The 13,101-nt window shown below is 39.0% G+C and overlaps 1 protein-coding gene across 5 annotated transcripts in view; it reads left to right on the top strand.

Annotated features, from left to right (window-relative positions):
• The window catches only part of stab2 (stabilin 2), a 39,702-nt gene that overhangs the window by 912 nt on the left and 25,689 nt on the right, over positions 1–13,101 (top strand). For all 5 annotated transcript variants that reach the window (XM_041780418.1, XM_041780415.1, XM_041780417.1 and 2 more), the window contains exons 2-18: positions 205–329; positions 776–891; positions 2,787–2,872; positions 3,354–3,420; positions 3,503–3,598; positions 4,143–4,265; positions 5,094–5,290; positions 5,433–5,560; positions 5,639–5,772; positions 7,897–7,976; positions 8,095–8,244; positions 8,329–8,472; positions 11,123–11,185; positions 11,427–11,543; positions 11,624–11,677; positions 11,768–11,848; positions 12,084–12,236. In XM_041780418.1, the coding sequence (XP_041636352.1) occupies positions 205–329; positions 776–891; positions 2,787–2,872; positions 3,354–3,420; positions 3,503–3,598; positions 4,143–4,265; positions 5,094–5,290; positions 5,433–5,560; positions 5,639–5,772; positions 7,897–7,976; positions 8,095–8,244; positions 8,329–8,472; positions 11,123–11,185; positions 11,427–11,543; positions 11,624–11,677; positions 11,768–11,848; positions 12,084–12,236 (1,914 nt within the window). The remainder of the gene's footprint in view (positions 1–204; positions 330–775; positions 892–2,786; positions 2,873–3,353; positions 3,421–3,502; positions 3,599–4,142; positions 4,266–5,093; positions 5,291–5,432; positions 5,561–5,638; positions 5,773–7,896; positions 7,977–8,094; positions 8,245–8,328; positions 8,473–11,122; positions 11,186–11,426; positions 11,544–11,623; positions 11,678–11,767; positions 11,849–12,083; positions 12,237–13,101) is intronic.

The raw sequence follows: 13,101 nt of genomic DNA, 5'->3' as shown, positions 1-13,101 counted from the left end.
CCATGATTTTAACATGATTCTATGGTTCATGTTTGGTATGTGTCTGAGCTTTCTGAAAGGTTTGATGTATGAGAGTTACAGAATCTATCTTTAGATTCTAATTAAAGACTAGAAGCTTTCTTAAACTATTTTTATCTTCTCTTACAGTTTTATTGGCAGCTGTTGACACTGGCATTGTTATTTGTCTTTGTTTATCTTTGTCAGAACTTTTGCTCTAACTCGACCGTGCTGAGGACTCGGACAGCGTGTCACTCTTGCAGCATCAGTATGTTGATCCCGTGTCCGTCAGGATTCAGACAGACCGCTGGGTCTGTCACTCAGGACTGCAAGTGAGAAACACATTCCTCTATCCTTTAGATTTTACTACTATTCAACAGACGCCAAGGAGTCATTTTGTACATGCACACATGCATAATTCTTTATGTATCACAATGTTTAACAATATATTGCCTTAATTTGTTAATTACATTTAGGAAATATAATGGATTGCTATAAATTGTCAGTATGTCCTTCAAAGTAAGTCTCTTGAAATTAAAAATAATTAAATTATAAACACGATTCAAACTTTCATTAATCAGAATTAAGCAGCAAATTCAGCGATTAACCCTGATATGAACCAGCAGTCCTAATTTAAATGAAGTTAAAACTTTATGATAAACCCTTTATAAAAATTTACATATGCAGGTTATTTCTCCAGGACTTTTGTGTATTTCTTTTTATATTTATGCAAAAAGAATTAAAGTAAAAATCTTGCTATAAATGTCTTTGTGTGCAGATATTTCATCAAGACAGCGAGTCTGAAGCTGCAGATCAGCGGCTGCTCCTTCGGGTGTCATCGAGAGGAGGTGCTGAAGAGCTGCTGTCCTGGTTTTTGGGGTCCAGACTGCCAGGGTGAGTCCATGTTTGATATCAGGGATCGTCCCATGAGGAGCAAGCTTTACCCTCCTATGTTTTTATCAACAGTCATCAGGTTAATATTTTATCTCTCGGTATAGCAAAAGAAAAAGTCAGAGATTATCGATGTCTGAACATTTCCTAAGGGAAGTAAGCCTTTTAAAAGACCAAAACATTTTGTTGAAAAACCTTAACTGTGTGACATCCGAAGAAAAAGCAACTAAAACTCCTGAAAAGTTTGAATGCTGTCATTTTACCTGAGGGTCATTGGACCCCAGTGAGTCATTTTGTACATGCACTCCTGCAAGGATTATTTTTCCTTTATGCCTTGAAATATTGGGTAACACTTTATTTGAAGTTTTATTCATAGGACTGACATTATGCTGTCATAATCATGACATGACATCTGTCATTAACACGAATAGGGCTTCATGAATGTTGCCATTAAGAGACATTCGTTAAATTATGACACCTTTACCACAAATATCAAGTTATCATGATTATGCCTTCCGAAAAAATGTCAACTTTGCAGTAAAGGTGTCATAATTTAGCTAATGACACTTAATGACACTTAATGGTAACATTCGTGAAGCCCTATTCATGGTAATGACAGGTGTCATGTCATGATTATGACAGCATAATGTCAGTCCTATGAATAAAACCTCAAATAAAGTGTTACCAAATATTGACAAAGGGCTTCCATCTGGACTTGTAGGATTTTTGCAGCGCCATGTGTGATCATGCACACTCTCACAGTCGTAAGGACGGCGGAGAGGGAATTCCTCTGATCTGTGACCTCCAGGTGCTTGGAGTCACACCATGATCAGTCTTACAGGAACCAGGAACCAGGACATCCTTCCTCTCTGCTGAGTCTCAGTCAGTGGGACAGAAAAGTGCTGACATACAACACAGAGACGCAGAGTTACATAGTTACAGGAAAAACGTGGAAAAAAAAGAAAGGTCAAGCGACTAATTTCTGAAATCACAACCACTGAATTAATGATAGTTAGTTGTGATTAATCAGTCTTTGTTAACAGCCTGAAGCAAGTCTTCCAAGTGAATTAAATACAAATAAAACAAAGAGATGTATTTTACATTGTTGAATCTCTTATTATTTAAAAGAGTGCAGCCCTGCTACACCAGTTTGGTTTGAAGCTATCTAAAACAGGGTGTCCAAACTATGGCCCAGGGGCCAGATATGGCCTGCAGTCAGTTTCTAGTCATACCAAAAACAGCATGTCTGGTTTTCAGGACCTGTAGAGGTTAGAGACAGCTTCAAAGTGCTTATTCTGTAAATACACTGTTTAACACTGATATCCTTTAGAAGATATGCAGGCGCGCATGTACAAAATGACTCACTGACATTCAATTATTTCAGCATTGCAGCATTTACTCTTTTCAGGAGTTCAAGTGTCTGCTCTAATAGTTCTTTAGCTAAGGTTATTTACTTCCTGTGTTGATAAAATCTTTTGATTAAAAACTTCCATTTCCAAGAAAATAAGTAACTCCTAGTAGATCCAAAGTTGTGTAAAAAAGAACTTGCAACGGATAAAAAAGAAAATGAAAATATATTTCACACTCACACGGTGCAGATTTCTTTGGATTTGTCCAATGAGCTGTCTGTTTTTAAAGTGAAATTAGACTTTTAAAGGAGCAGTGGTATCTTAATTTTACATCACTGTGAGAGAAGGAAGATGCCACAGTGAGCAACATCCAGCCACTGCCATGCTACAGTACTTGACTAAAGTGTGCCTAAACTCTTCTGTGTCTGGGTTTAGTGATCTCAGAAAAGACAGGAAGGGTCAGAGCCTCAAAGGACGAAGGATGATCTGTTTTCTGTTTAAAACTTGTACACATCCACCATGTTTGTCTGTGCTTTTGTTTGTTTTCAGAGTGTCCTGAGCGAGCTGACAGACCCTGCAGTGGCAGAGGAACCTGCTCTGAGGGTCTGGGAGGAAACGGGACCTGCAGCTGTCAGGTAATAAAAAACATGTTGTATCAATAGGTACATGCAGAAACTGCTTTTGGGCTTCTGGCATTCACCTGTGTGGCAGCCATCTTGGAGAGGGGTATGAATATCTTAAACTATAACCGATTTTGTTTTGTCACACACATCAGACATGAATTATTTATGTAGATAAAGTATTTCTGTACGAAAAATTGCATTTTTTGTGATCATAATCCTCGATCATATTCTACATACACGTCTGATGTTTGTGACGAAACAAACAGTTTGAAAACCAATTTATATCTATGCTGGCATTTATTATGAATCACTTGTACCCCTCTCCAAGATGGCTGCCGTAGATGCATTGCTTCTGTGAACGTTAGTGGCCCATGCAGCATCTATGCATGTATATTTATGAGTTTATCTATGATTAATGGTTGTTTGAGGCCTTTACGCTGATGACTACTACTGGAAGATTTTTATTTTGTGTTTATTTGTGTGATGTGTTCAGGAGGGCTTTGCAGGAACTGCATGTGAGCTTTGTACATCTGGTCGATACGGTCCTACTTGCAGCTCAGGTAGGTTTAAATAAACCCTTTTCATAAAATTATTTTATTCATACACTAACATTATTTATTGTGTATTACTGTGTTTTTGCAGTTTGTTCCTGTGTGCACGGTCTGTGTGACTCTGGTATGACAGGATCTGGTTTGTGCACATGTTTCTCTGGATACTCAGGTCCAAGCTGTGATCGAGGTCAGTCTCGGTTTTTATTCCTTAATATACAAATTAAATATGATTCTGGTTGTGGTTGAAATGATTGAAGTTTCTGAATGTACTAGTGGATGAGTTCATTCTGCATGTCTGCTATATGATCCTTAAATGCCTCAAAGTCCACTAAAATCTGTAGTTTTGCCATTGGCGGGCTCAGATTGTTATGCAAATTGTATGACATTACAGTAAGGATCCCTGCAGAGACAGAGCTCTTATTTTTTCAGTTAATACTGATGTCTGATTGTCAAAAAGCAAAAAAAAAAAGACTGAAGTTCAGTGGTCTAAGCAAAAGTGGGTATACTTTTAATTTACATACTCCTTTTGATACACTCTCTATTTAAAAGTGGGTATTCTTTATGGTGACTTAAAAATAAATACGTATGCTCCATGTACCCACGTGTATCTTGCATTACACCACTGCTTAAGTTCAGATTATGAGCTACAGAGCTGTCTTTACCTGTTTCCTGTACCTTTGTGTAACATAAGTGATACCTGTGTGTAACCTTTACGTTACCTGTGTGTTCAGAGCTCCCTGCGTGTGCGGCTCTCAACTGTCAGCAGAACTCTCGCTGTATGGAGGAAGCTCTGACGGGTCAGCTGGTATGTCAGTGTATGCCAGGATACCAGAAGTCTGGAGATCAGTGTGTTTGTGAGTGAACTCATTTCTGTCTTCTGTTTACACCATGCGTTATCTGTCAGTCTAAACTAAATATAACCTAAAAGATATGTGCACTGCAATTCCAGCTTTAATCACTTCAACGTAACTGTACAGCTCCTCCATTGCACTTTTTCTACATACATTTGTTTCCTTTATATCTTACTTTACTAGTATATATATTTTTAATTTTTCTGTTGTATTTAAGGTCTCTGTCAGCAGAATTACTGCTGTTTTTAAAAGCCACTAGGATTCCCTGTTCTCCCTCTGTGTTCACTCTTTTGCACTGAAACACCAAGCCATAGAAGATGTATGTGTAAATGAAGCATTAAAACTTGATCCAGATTCTTCCAAATAATGTAAACAGTAAATCTGACCATTAAGAAATTAGAAGGTGACAGGCCAATTAGCCAATTAGACTTCTTAAAAAGGACTGGCCATTTAGATGCATAAAAAACTGGCCAATCAGACATCTTCACAAAGACTGACCAATCAAATATCTCTGACAAAGACCAATCAAATTGCTTGAAGGGGACTGACCAATCAGATGTCCTAAAAAAGATTATCCATTAAGATGTCTTCGAGAGGACAGACCAACTGACTGTGAAAGACTGATTAATAAGATGTCCTAAAAATACAGACCAATTCGACACCCAGTAAAAAAACAGACCAATCAGATGTCTTAATGAGCACTGACCAATCAGACCACTGGAAAAGGACCTATCTATCAGACATCTCAATTCAGACATCTTAAAGAGGACTGACTTTCATCCGTCTTTGTCATTGGCTGATTTACTAATAAAAGTATTTTTCCGTCCTCAGCCATAAACCCATGTGTTCGGCCACTCTGTCATGCCCAAGCCGCCTGCATCCACACGGGGCCAAACCAGCACATGTGCGTCTGTAATGAGGGTTACACCGGAGACGGACGGGTCTGCATTGCCATCGACCCGTGTCAGACCAAGCAGGGAGGCTGCTCTGCTGAGTCCACAAGATGTGTCTTCGACAGGCCGGGAAAGGTAGTAAGACACACAGAGGCAGGCTCATGATCAGGATGTAAGATCAGAGAAAAGATCAGGATCTGTTTTAGAGCAGGAGAATTTTTAGACTAATTATAATTTAATAAATAATTAACCATGTCTGTACCTGTTGTGTTGTCAGTCTCACTGTGAGTGTCTGCCTGGGTATGAAAACCTGCATCAAGGTAGCTGCAGCCTAACGGACCTGTGTAGACCTGGATCCTGTCATGAACACGCCAACTGTACTACAGTGGAACCGGGGCGAATCGAGTCAGTCTCTTTGATCTGTGTTCATGAACAGGTGGTTCAGTATGTATGACACAGCTCACCTGTCCCTCTGTCCCTCAGCTGCACCTGTCACCAGGGTTACCTTGGTAACGGTAAAGTCTGTTATGGGAACATCATCCAGCGTCTGAACGATCTGAACACAGAGCCGACCGGAGAGTGGAGGGGTCAGCTTAGCAATGCCATCCAGCTGTTCAGTAAGAATAACTGACTTTTATTTGAAATGTATTTTTCTGGCTGTTTTATGCCTTTAATAGAGAAAAATGACAGATGGACAGAGTTAGAAATGCCTCAATGCAAATATCTCATCTTAGTGCCCTCTCCTGCCAACAGGAAGTGACACAAATTAGTCATTTGTATATTCCTCTTATTGTGCTGAACCCATCAAGCTCAGAATTTTACACTGGTCCTCAGTATTAGTCCACAACACTGAAATGTCTTAATAATGGACACCTCACTGGCAATGGTGAGCATTTCAATGTTTCACCAATTTCACAGGAAGTTGCCATAATGCTCATATGAAACATCTAATTTGCTTCAAATTTCATGTGTGTAATCAAGGTCTGTCCCTCTGTCCCTATGACAGCACTGTCCAGACTTTTCCACTGGAGGCCCTATAGAAATGTTTAAGGATGGTGGGGCCACTCTCATATGCCTCACCTTGATATTAAACCAATCTAAAGTAGGTTAAAATAAGCTCAGTGATTGGGTATGGTTAAACGGCTAGTTGATGGCTGACAAGACAAATAGGCTATCATTTTAAGGACTTTGTGGTGGCCAATCTGATTTCACAGGGCTCTGGTCAGCTCTAGCTACCACTGGCTCTGCCCCTGGAACAGCATAGCTGCTACTATTTGCTGCTGTAATCCATAAGGATGCTATAAATCAAGATATCTTTATTATTTTGGTTGCTAAGATGTTTAATATTTATAGTGTTGTCTCAATTTAGTCCTAAAAAACAGCATAAAAACTTGTTGTCAAAATGTTTGTTTACAGTATTAGCATGGTGGCACTGCCTTGTGCCCTCTTGCCATAGTTTGAACACCCCTGCTCTACACCCTCAAAGGTTATTGTTATGGCGCGTCCTCTCCTGCCAAAAGAAAAAGGCAGTGACACATTTAGGCCATCTCTTTATTCCTACTGAAAAGTTGATCCTATCAAGCTCAGATTATATTAAGAATGGTTTATAATTTGTCCACAACACTGACATGTCTTATGCTGATGGTGACCACTTTTAATGTCTCGCCAGTTTCACAGGAAGTTGCCTTGACTCTGATATGAAATATCTGATTTGCTTAGAATTTCACATATGTATTAAAGGTCTGTCCCTCTACACCAGGGGTCATCAACTATATTTGTACAAGGGCCAGCTTTATTCTTAGCAGACGTTTTAGGGGCCAGACTTTCAGAGGAACGAATATGAACGTTTTAGTGTAATTAACAACTTATTTTCAAAATATTTTTATTTTCTTGTAAATTTAGCCTTTAGCTATGAGATCACCTATACTGCAGCCTGCCACAAGGGGGCGGTTAAAATATTTTTGCCACATTTTTGGGGCTGTTTTGCTGCCCATCACTACATTTGGTGCCAAAACACTGTGTTTTGATTGGTGGATAATCTGTGCAGGAAATAGATTTTAGGGGGCTGATTCTTATGCATGATATTACACACTCAAAAAAAATTACAAAAAAAAAAAAACACAAAAGATTTTAAAAAAGACCAAAAATAAAAAAGTGACAAAATAATTGACTCAAAAAAAAAAATAAAAAAAATGAAGAAAAATTTAAGGAAAAAATTTTAAGAAAAAAAAAAGTTGATGCAGAAAATGGGAGCTTTAGTCAAGAATAGTTGATTTGTATGTGTGCTGTCTAATTAATTCTACGTAATAAATATTTCTCATGCCCTGATCACTTTGACATGCAGGCATCTTGCTCTGTCCCACTCCCACTTACTGTAGATGAGCAGTACTTCCTCATGCATTCCTTCTCTCTAAAAATCTCTAAAAACTTGTCAAAAGTCCTCTAAATATTATCGCAGTTTGATGCTAGTGATGCTGGGTAATGTTAACTGTCCTCCTGTGGTAAATCAACAAAATGCTTTGCAAAAATCTGCCTCTCTAGACTAGCTTCAACCATAAGTTGTAAGTAAATAAGACAATAGCTAGCTAACTATAATATAGCAATGTCAACATTGCATGCTTTTATGTTTTAACCTCCTTTCAAGTTAAACCCAGTCTTTACAATTTTATTTTAGCTACATCGTCTTATCAGCACTGTCCTACTTGGATATTAACATTAATCATACCTTTGTTCATTTCCAGGTGTTCTGTCATGGCCTCTGCAGAGTTTGGGTCCCTTTACTCTGTTCGTCCCGATCAATAAAGGTTTCAGAGGAACTTCAGTAAGACCACTGTGACCCCCTAGCTTATTCGAAGTCCTTAAACCCTGAGATAGGATCAGTTTAAACATGGAAACACGTGACACTAATTTTAAATACATTATTTTTGTTTATTAATCAGTTGAGGACTCTTGCTGCCAATCCTGCCAAAGCTAAGTACCTGTGTAAGATGCACCTGGTTGCCGGGGTGATGCCGTTCAGCTCTCTGAAGAAAACCAACATTTTTTACACCATAACAGGAAAATCAGCTGAGACAGACACCTCAGAGGGGGTACGCTTTATTAATCTATATCAATAACCGATTATCAAACCAATAAATAATTTCTCCTCTCTGAATTCCTTTTTTATTTATTAGGACACTCAGACTAAAATCCGTCTCCATGGCAGCAGGAAGAAAGGTGTGATCCTTCGCTCTGATGTGGTCGCGTCCAACGGGATGATCCACATCATCAACAAACTGATGGACAGTGTGGCCCCCACTGTGGAGAGTGACACTCAGGTATACTAGTACACCAATATATGTAGTCTTTATACATATCACACCTACAGTAGATACAATCTATGGCTGTATTTGAAACCACCTACTACATACAACCTCAATTCCAAAAAAGTTAGGATGCTGTGTAAAATGTAAATAAAAACAGAATGCGATGATTGTCAAATCTCCTAAACCCATATGTTATTCAAAACAGAACATCTAAGATGTTGAAACTCCATACTGTCAGAGATGCCAGCTTTTGAACTGTGCCAGGATAAAAAGCTGAATGGTCCCTTTCCATGGTTTCCAAAAAGAATTTTAAATTGTAATTCCTCTGACCACAGAACAGTTTTCCGTTTTGCCTTAGTCCATTTTAAATGGGTTCTGACTCAGAGAAGTGGCGTTTCTGGATCGTGTTTACATTTCTTCTTTGCATGATACAGATTTAACTGTCATTTGTGGATGGCATGACTGACTGTGTTGACAGATTTCTCCAGATTCTCTAGATTTTTTGATGATATTTTGGACTGTCAGGAAAGAGGCAGCTTCCAGGTGCCTGTGACTTAAGCGTAACAAGTACTGGAATGACTTACTCTGCAGAGGGGCGACACGAAAGGGCAGAGTGGTCGTGGAGCCTTAGGGAGCCACCTCAGGACGCTGGGGTGTGCCGTCAAGCCCTCAAGAGGTGTTGTGGGCTTAAATTGGTTGCCTTGCTTACAACCCATAGAAAGCACCAATGGCTTGCACCACAAAGCTTGTCTGATTGGACTCAAAAATGTCAATTGTTAGCCATCATTCTCATGTAGGTAGCAGTGACCCTCCCTGTGCTTGAGATGATAGCAATAAACTAATCATATCACATTACTGGATGCTGAAATATTCAAAATCTTCTAAGTTTATGTAGAGGAACATTTTTAGACATGGTTTGTCACAGATTGGTAAACACCTCTGTCCATCTTTACTTCTGAGAGACTCCGCCTCTCTAAAATACTCCTTTTATACCCAGTCATGTGACTAACCCAGTGATACTCAACATGAGGCTCTTGAGCCTCATGTTGAGTAGGGAATATTGGGATAGTGACAGGGAAGAATCGATTAGATTTTGGCGATGATCTGTGCACCTGTTCAGTTTTTCTCAGACTTCGAAATTTTGAACACCATAGTAATCAACGGGGGCATAAGTTCCTCTGTGGCGCTGCTTAGGCGTGGGTCTGCCGCCTCAGACAGCCATTCTAGTTTGAGATGTTATTCCCCCAGAAAACCTTTATTAAGGGAAACTATGAGCTCAGAAATTATCCATTACAAGTCATGTTAATCCTTTTGAATCCCGGCATTAATACGATTGGCTTTGATTTTCAACCTTTATTTTTCTATGTTTATTTCCATTGCCCTTATTTGAAATTTCTTGACAATTTTTCAATTTTTTTGTTACTTTAAATCCATTTTTATTGTTTCTATCCCATTTTTGACACCAGTTTTTTTCCTCTTTTATCCTGCTTTTTGCTCTTTTGCAGTTTCTTCCCCTTTTTGCCATTTTTTTGCCACTTTTTGCCCATTTAAGCCACGTTTTGCCATTAAATGCCACTGTTCTCAGCATTCTTGCCAGTTTTTGCTGCTTTTTGACCATTCTTCCCACATTTTTGCCAATTTTAGTCACTTTTACACTCTTTTTTTTTGCCATGTTTTTGCAATGTTTTGGACATTTTTTGCTACCTGTAACTCATTTTTGGTAACTTCTCACCCTTTTTGCCACTTTCTGCCATATTTTGCAACTTTTTCTCTCTATTTTTCCACTTTCCACCCACTTTATGCCATTTTATGCCCTTTTCGCCCCTTTTTGCCACTTTTTTCTGCTGCTGTTTGATCATTATTTGCCACATTGAACTTATTTTTATTGGCACTTTAATCAGTTATTGCCACTTTTCACCACTTACATTGTGACTCTTCAGAGGTATTTTTCAACAATTTGGCTCTTTGGTTGAGCGGGGTTGAGTAACGCTGGACTAAGCTGTTATCAATTAACCTAATTGGCTGCAAGGCGGCGCAGGGGCAGTGCTGTTGCTTCACAGCAAGGTCCTTGGTTCGTTTCCCCTCAGGGCCACTCTGTGTGGAGTCTGCATGTTCTCCTGTGCATGCATGGGTTCTCTTCAGGTACTCTGGCTTCCTCCCACCACCAGAAACATGCTCGTTAGGTTAGTTGGTGACTCTAAATTGACTGTAGTTGTGAATGTGAGTGTGCCTGGTTGTCTGTCTCTAGTCCAGGGTGTACACCGTCTCCAACCCCAAATGGGATAAGCAGCATAGAAAATGGATGGATGGATGGTTCTGAAATGCTCCTCCAGCTGTTTTCTATTAGTACCACTTAATTTTCCAGCCTTTTGTTGCCCCGTCTTTACTTTTTTGAGATTTGTTGCTGCCATTAAATTCAAAATTAGCCAATATTTTGTTTGTTGTTTATGTTCTACTGTGGATAAAATATGGGTTCATAATATTTGACAATCATCACATTGTTTTATTTAGAATTTTCACAGTGCCCCAACTTATTTGGAACTGGAGTTTGTACATTTGTCTTGCAGCAGTTTCAGATACACTCTGTTAACGACACATCACACATACAGTCACACATCACTTATATGTTATAACATTGCATCTGATTCGCTCGTTCGTTCAGGAGAATCTGATGAGGATCATCTCTGATTACGGAAAATTCATCACTTTGAAGTCCTTTTTGGAGGTAAGCATTTTTATTCCCTTCATAATAAAAAAAATTAATGTTAAGCTGAAAATTCCAGCCAGTGTTTTGTTTATTACTTTTACATGACCCCTCATTTTTCGTCATTTATTTCTTTGCATGTTTATTGTGTGTTTATTATGTGGAAACTCCTGATAAAAAAACACATTAATATAACCTATCTGCTTCATGATCTGTTCTCATTGTGTGGGTAAATATTGAAGTAAACTCTTACTCTAAACAGAAAGTAGACCTGGACATAGTCCTTGACAGTCCTGGTCCAGTCACAGTCTTCGCCCCCACCTTTATGGCCTTTAACATGATGAATGAGGGATACCTGGAACACCTGAAGAGTGCTGAGGTAAGAACCAATCAGCTTTCACCAAACCATCAGAGCTTTATTTATAAAGTTGATGCAAACCTTAAACTGTGAACCTCCAGGGTAGACACAAACTGCTCGAGTTCATGAGGAACCACCTGGTCCGGTCCACAGAGGTCAGTCCCACTCTGTTAATCCTCGTGATACTGTGATTATTATTACCCTATTACTTCTTATTAAATGATGACTCTGCCTCCTGTCTGAAGCTGGAGGTCTTTAACGCCGTGTCCAGTCCCAGGATTGTGACGATGGCCAATCAGGTTCTGAACATCAACGTGACAGAAAACGTGAGTGTAGAGTATCTGTCTTTATTTTGTGAAGTATCTGACACACCTTTATAGCTGTGATAATGGAGGTTTAGTGATCTGTCTGTGGGAACCAACTGTCCTTTGAATTTAAAACACTCCAGCTACGTTCATACCGCAGTGATTTCTTTCAAAAGCAACAGTGTTACTGTTCTGAAAACATCAGAGATACACTAACATGTGGGACATGTGAATTATGTCTCTTTTGTTGTGTCAGGGTCGGATTCTTGTAAACGATGCAGCGGTGATTGAGGCGGCTGTTGAAGCTAAAAATGGACGTATGTACGTCTTAGATGGAGTTTTGATCCCGCCCTCCATTGAACCTGTGCTGCCCCACAGGTGTGACATCACTGAGACCAAAGTCATCAAGGTGAGCTTCAAAAGCCAACATTTTGTTTTACCCATAATTCATTCTGTCTGCCGGTTATTATTTAGTGAAATGATGCAGTCCAACCATAAGGAGCTGTTATCTCTTTCTCTCTTACAAGCCTAATACCAAAAAAGTTGACGCGCTGTGGTAAGATGTCAATAAAAACAATGATTTTCAAATCTCATAAACCCATATTTTATTTACACTAAAACATAAACAACATATCAGATGTTGAAACTGAGGCTTTTTTTTATTTTATTAGAACATTAGCTCATTTTCAATTTGATGGCAGCAACAGATCTCAAAAAAGTAGGGATGGGGCAACAAAGGCTGGAAAAGTAAGTGGTACGTATACAAAAAACAGCTGGAGGATCATTTCACAACCATTTAGGTGAATTGGCAACAGGTCAGTAACATAACTGGGAATAAAAGGAGTGTTTTAGAGAAGCTGAGTCTCTCAGAAGTAAAGATGGGCAGAGTTTCACCGATCTGTGGAAAAGTTTTTTAAAAAATATGAAGATATCCCACCATCTATGGTACATAACATTTTTAATAGTTTTAAAGAATCTGCTGAAATCTCTGTGCAAGGAACAAGCCCAAAGGTTAATATTGCATGCTTGTGATCTTCAGGCCTTCCAGTAGCACTGCATTGAAAATATTTATGATTCTGTACTTAAAATCACTTAATGGGCTCAGGAACACTTCTGAAAATCATTGTCTGTCAACACAGTTGGCTTTGCCAGCCACAAATGCAAGTTAAATCTGTATCACACAAGATGAAACCAAATGTGAACACGATTGCAAAATGCAGCTGTCTTCTCTGGGCCAAAGCTCATTTAAAATGGACTAAGGCAAAATGCATAAG

The sequence above is a fragment of the Cheilinus undulatus genome, linkage group 23 (genome assembly GCF_018320785.1).
Source record: "Cheilinus undulatus linkage group 23, ASM1832078v1, whole genome shotgun sequence".
Lineage (NCBI taxonomy): Eukaryota > Metazoa > Chordata > Actinopteri > Labriformes > Labridae > Cheilinus > Cheilinus undulatus.
Note: the sequence above shows the minus strand (reverse complement) of the source record. Positions and strands in the feature narration are given on the sequence as shown.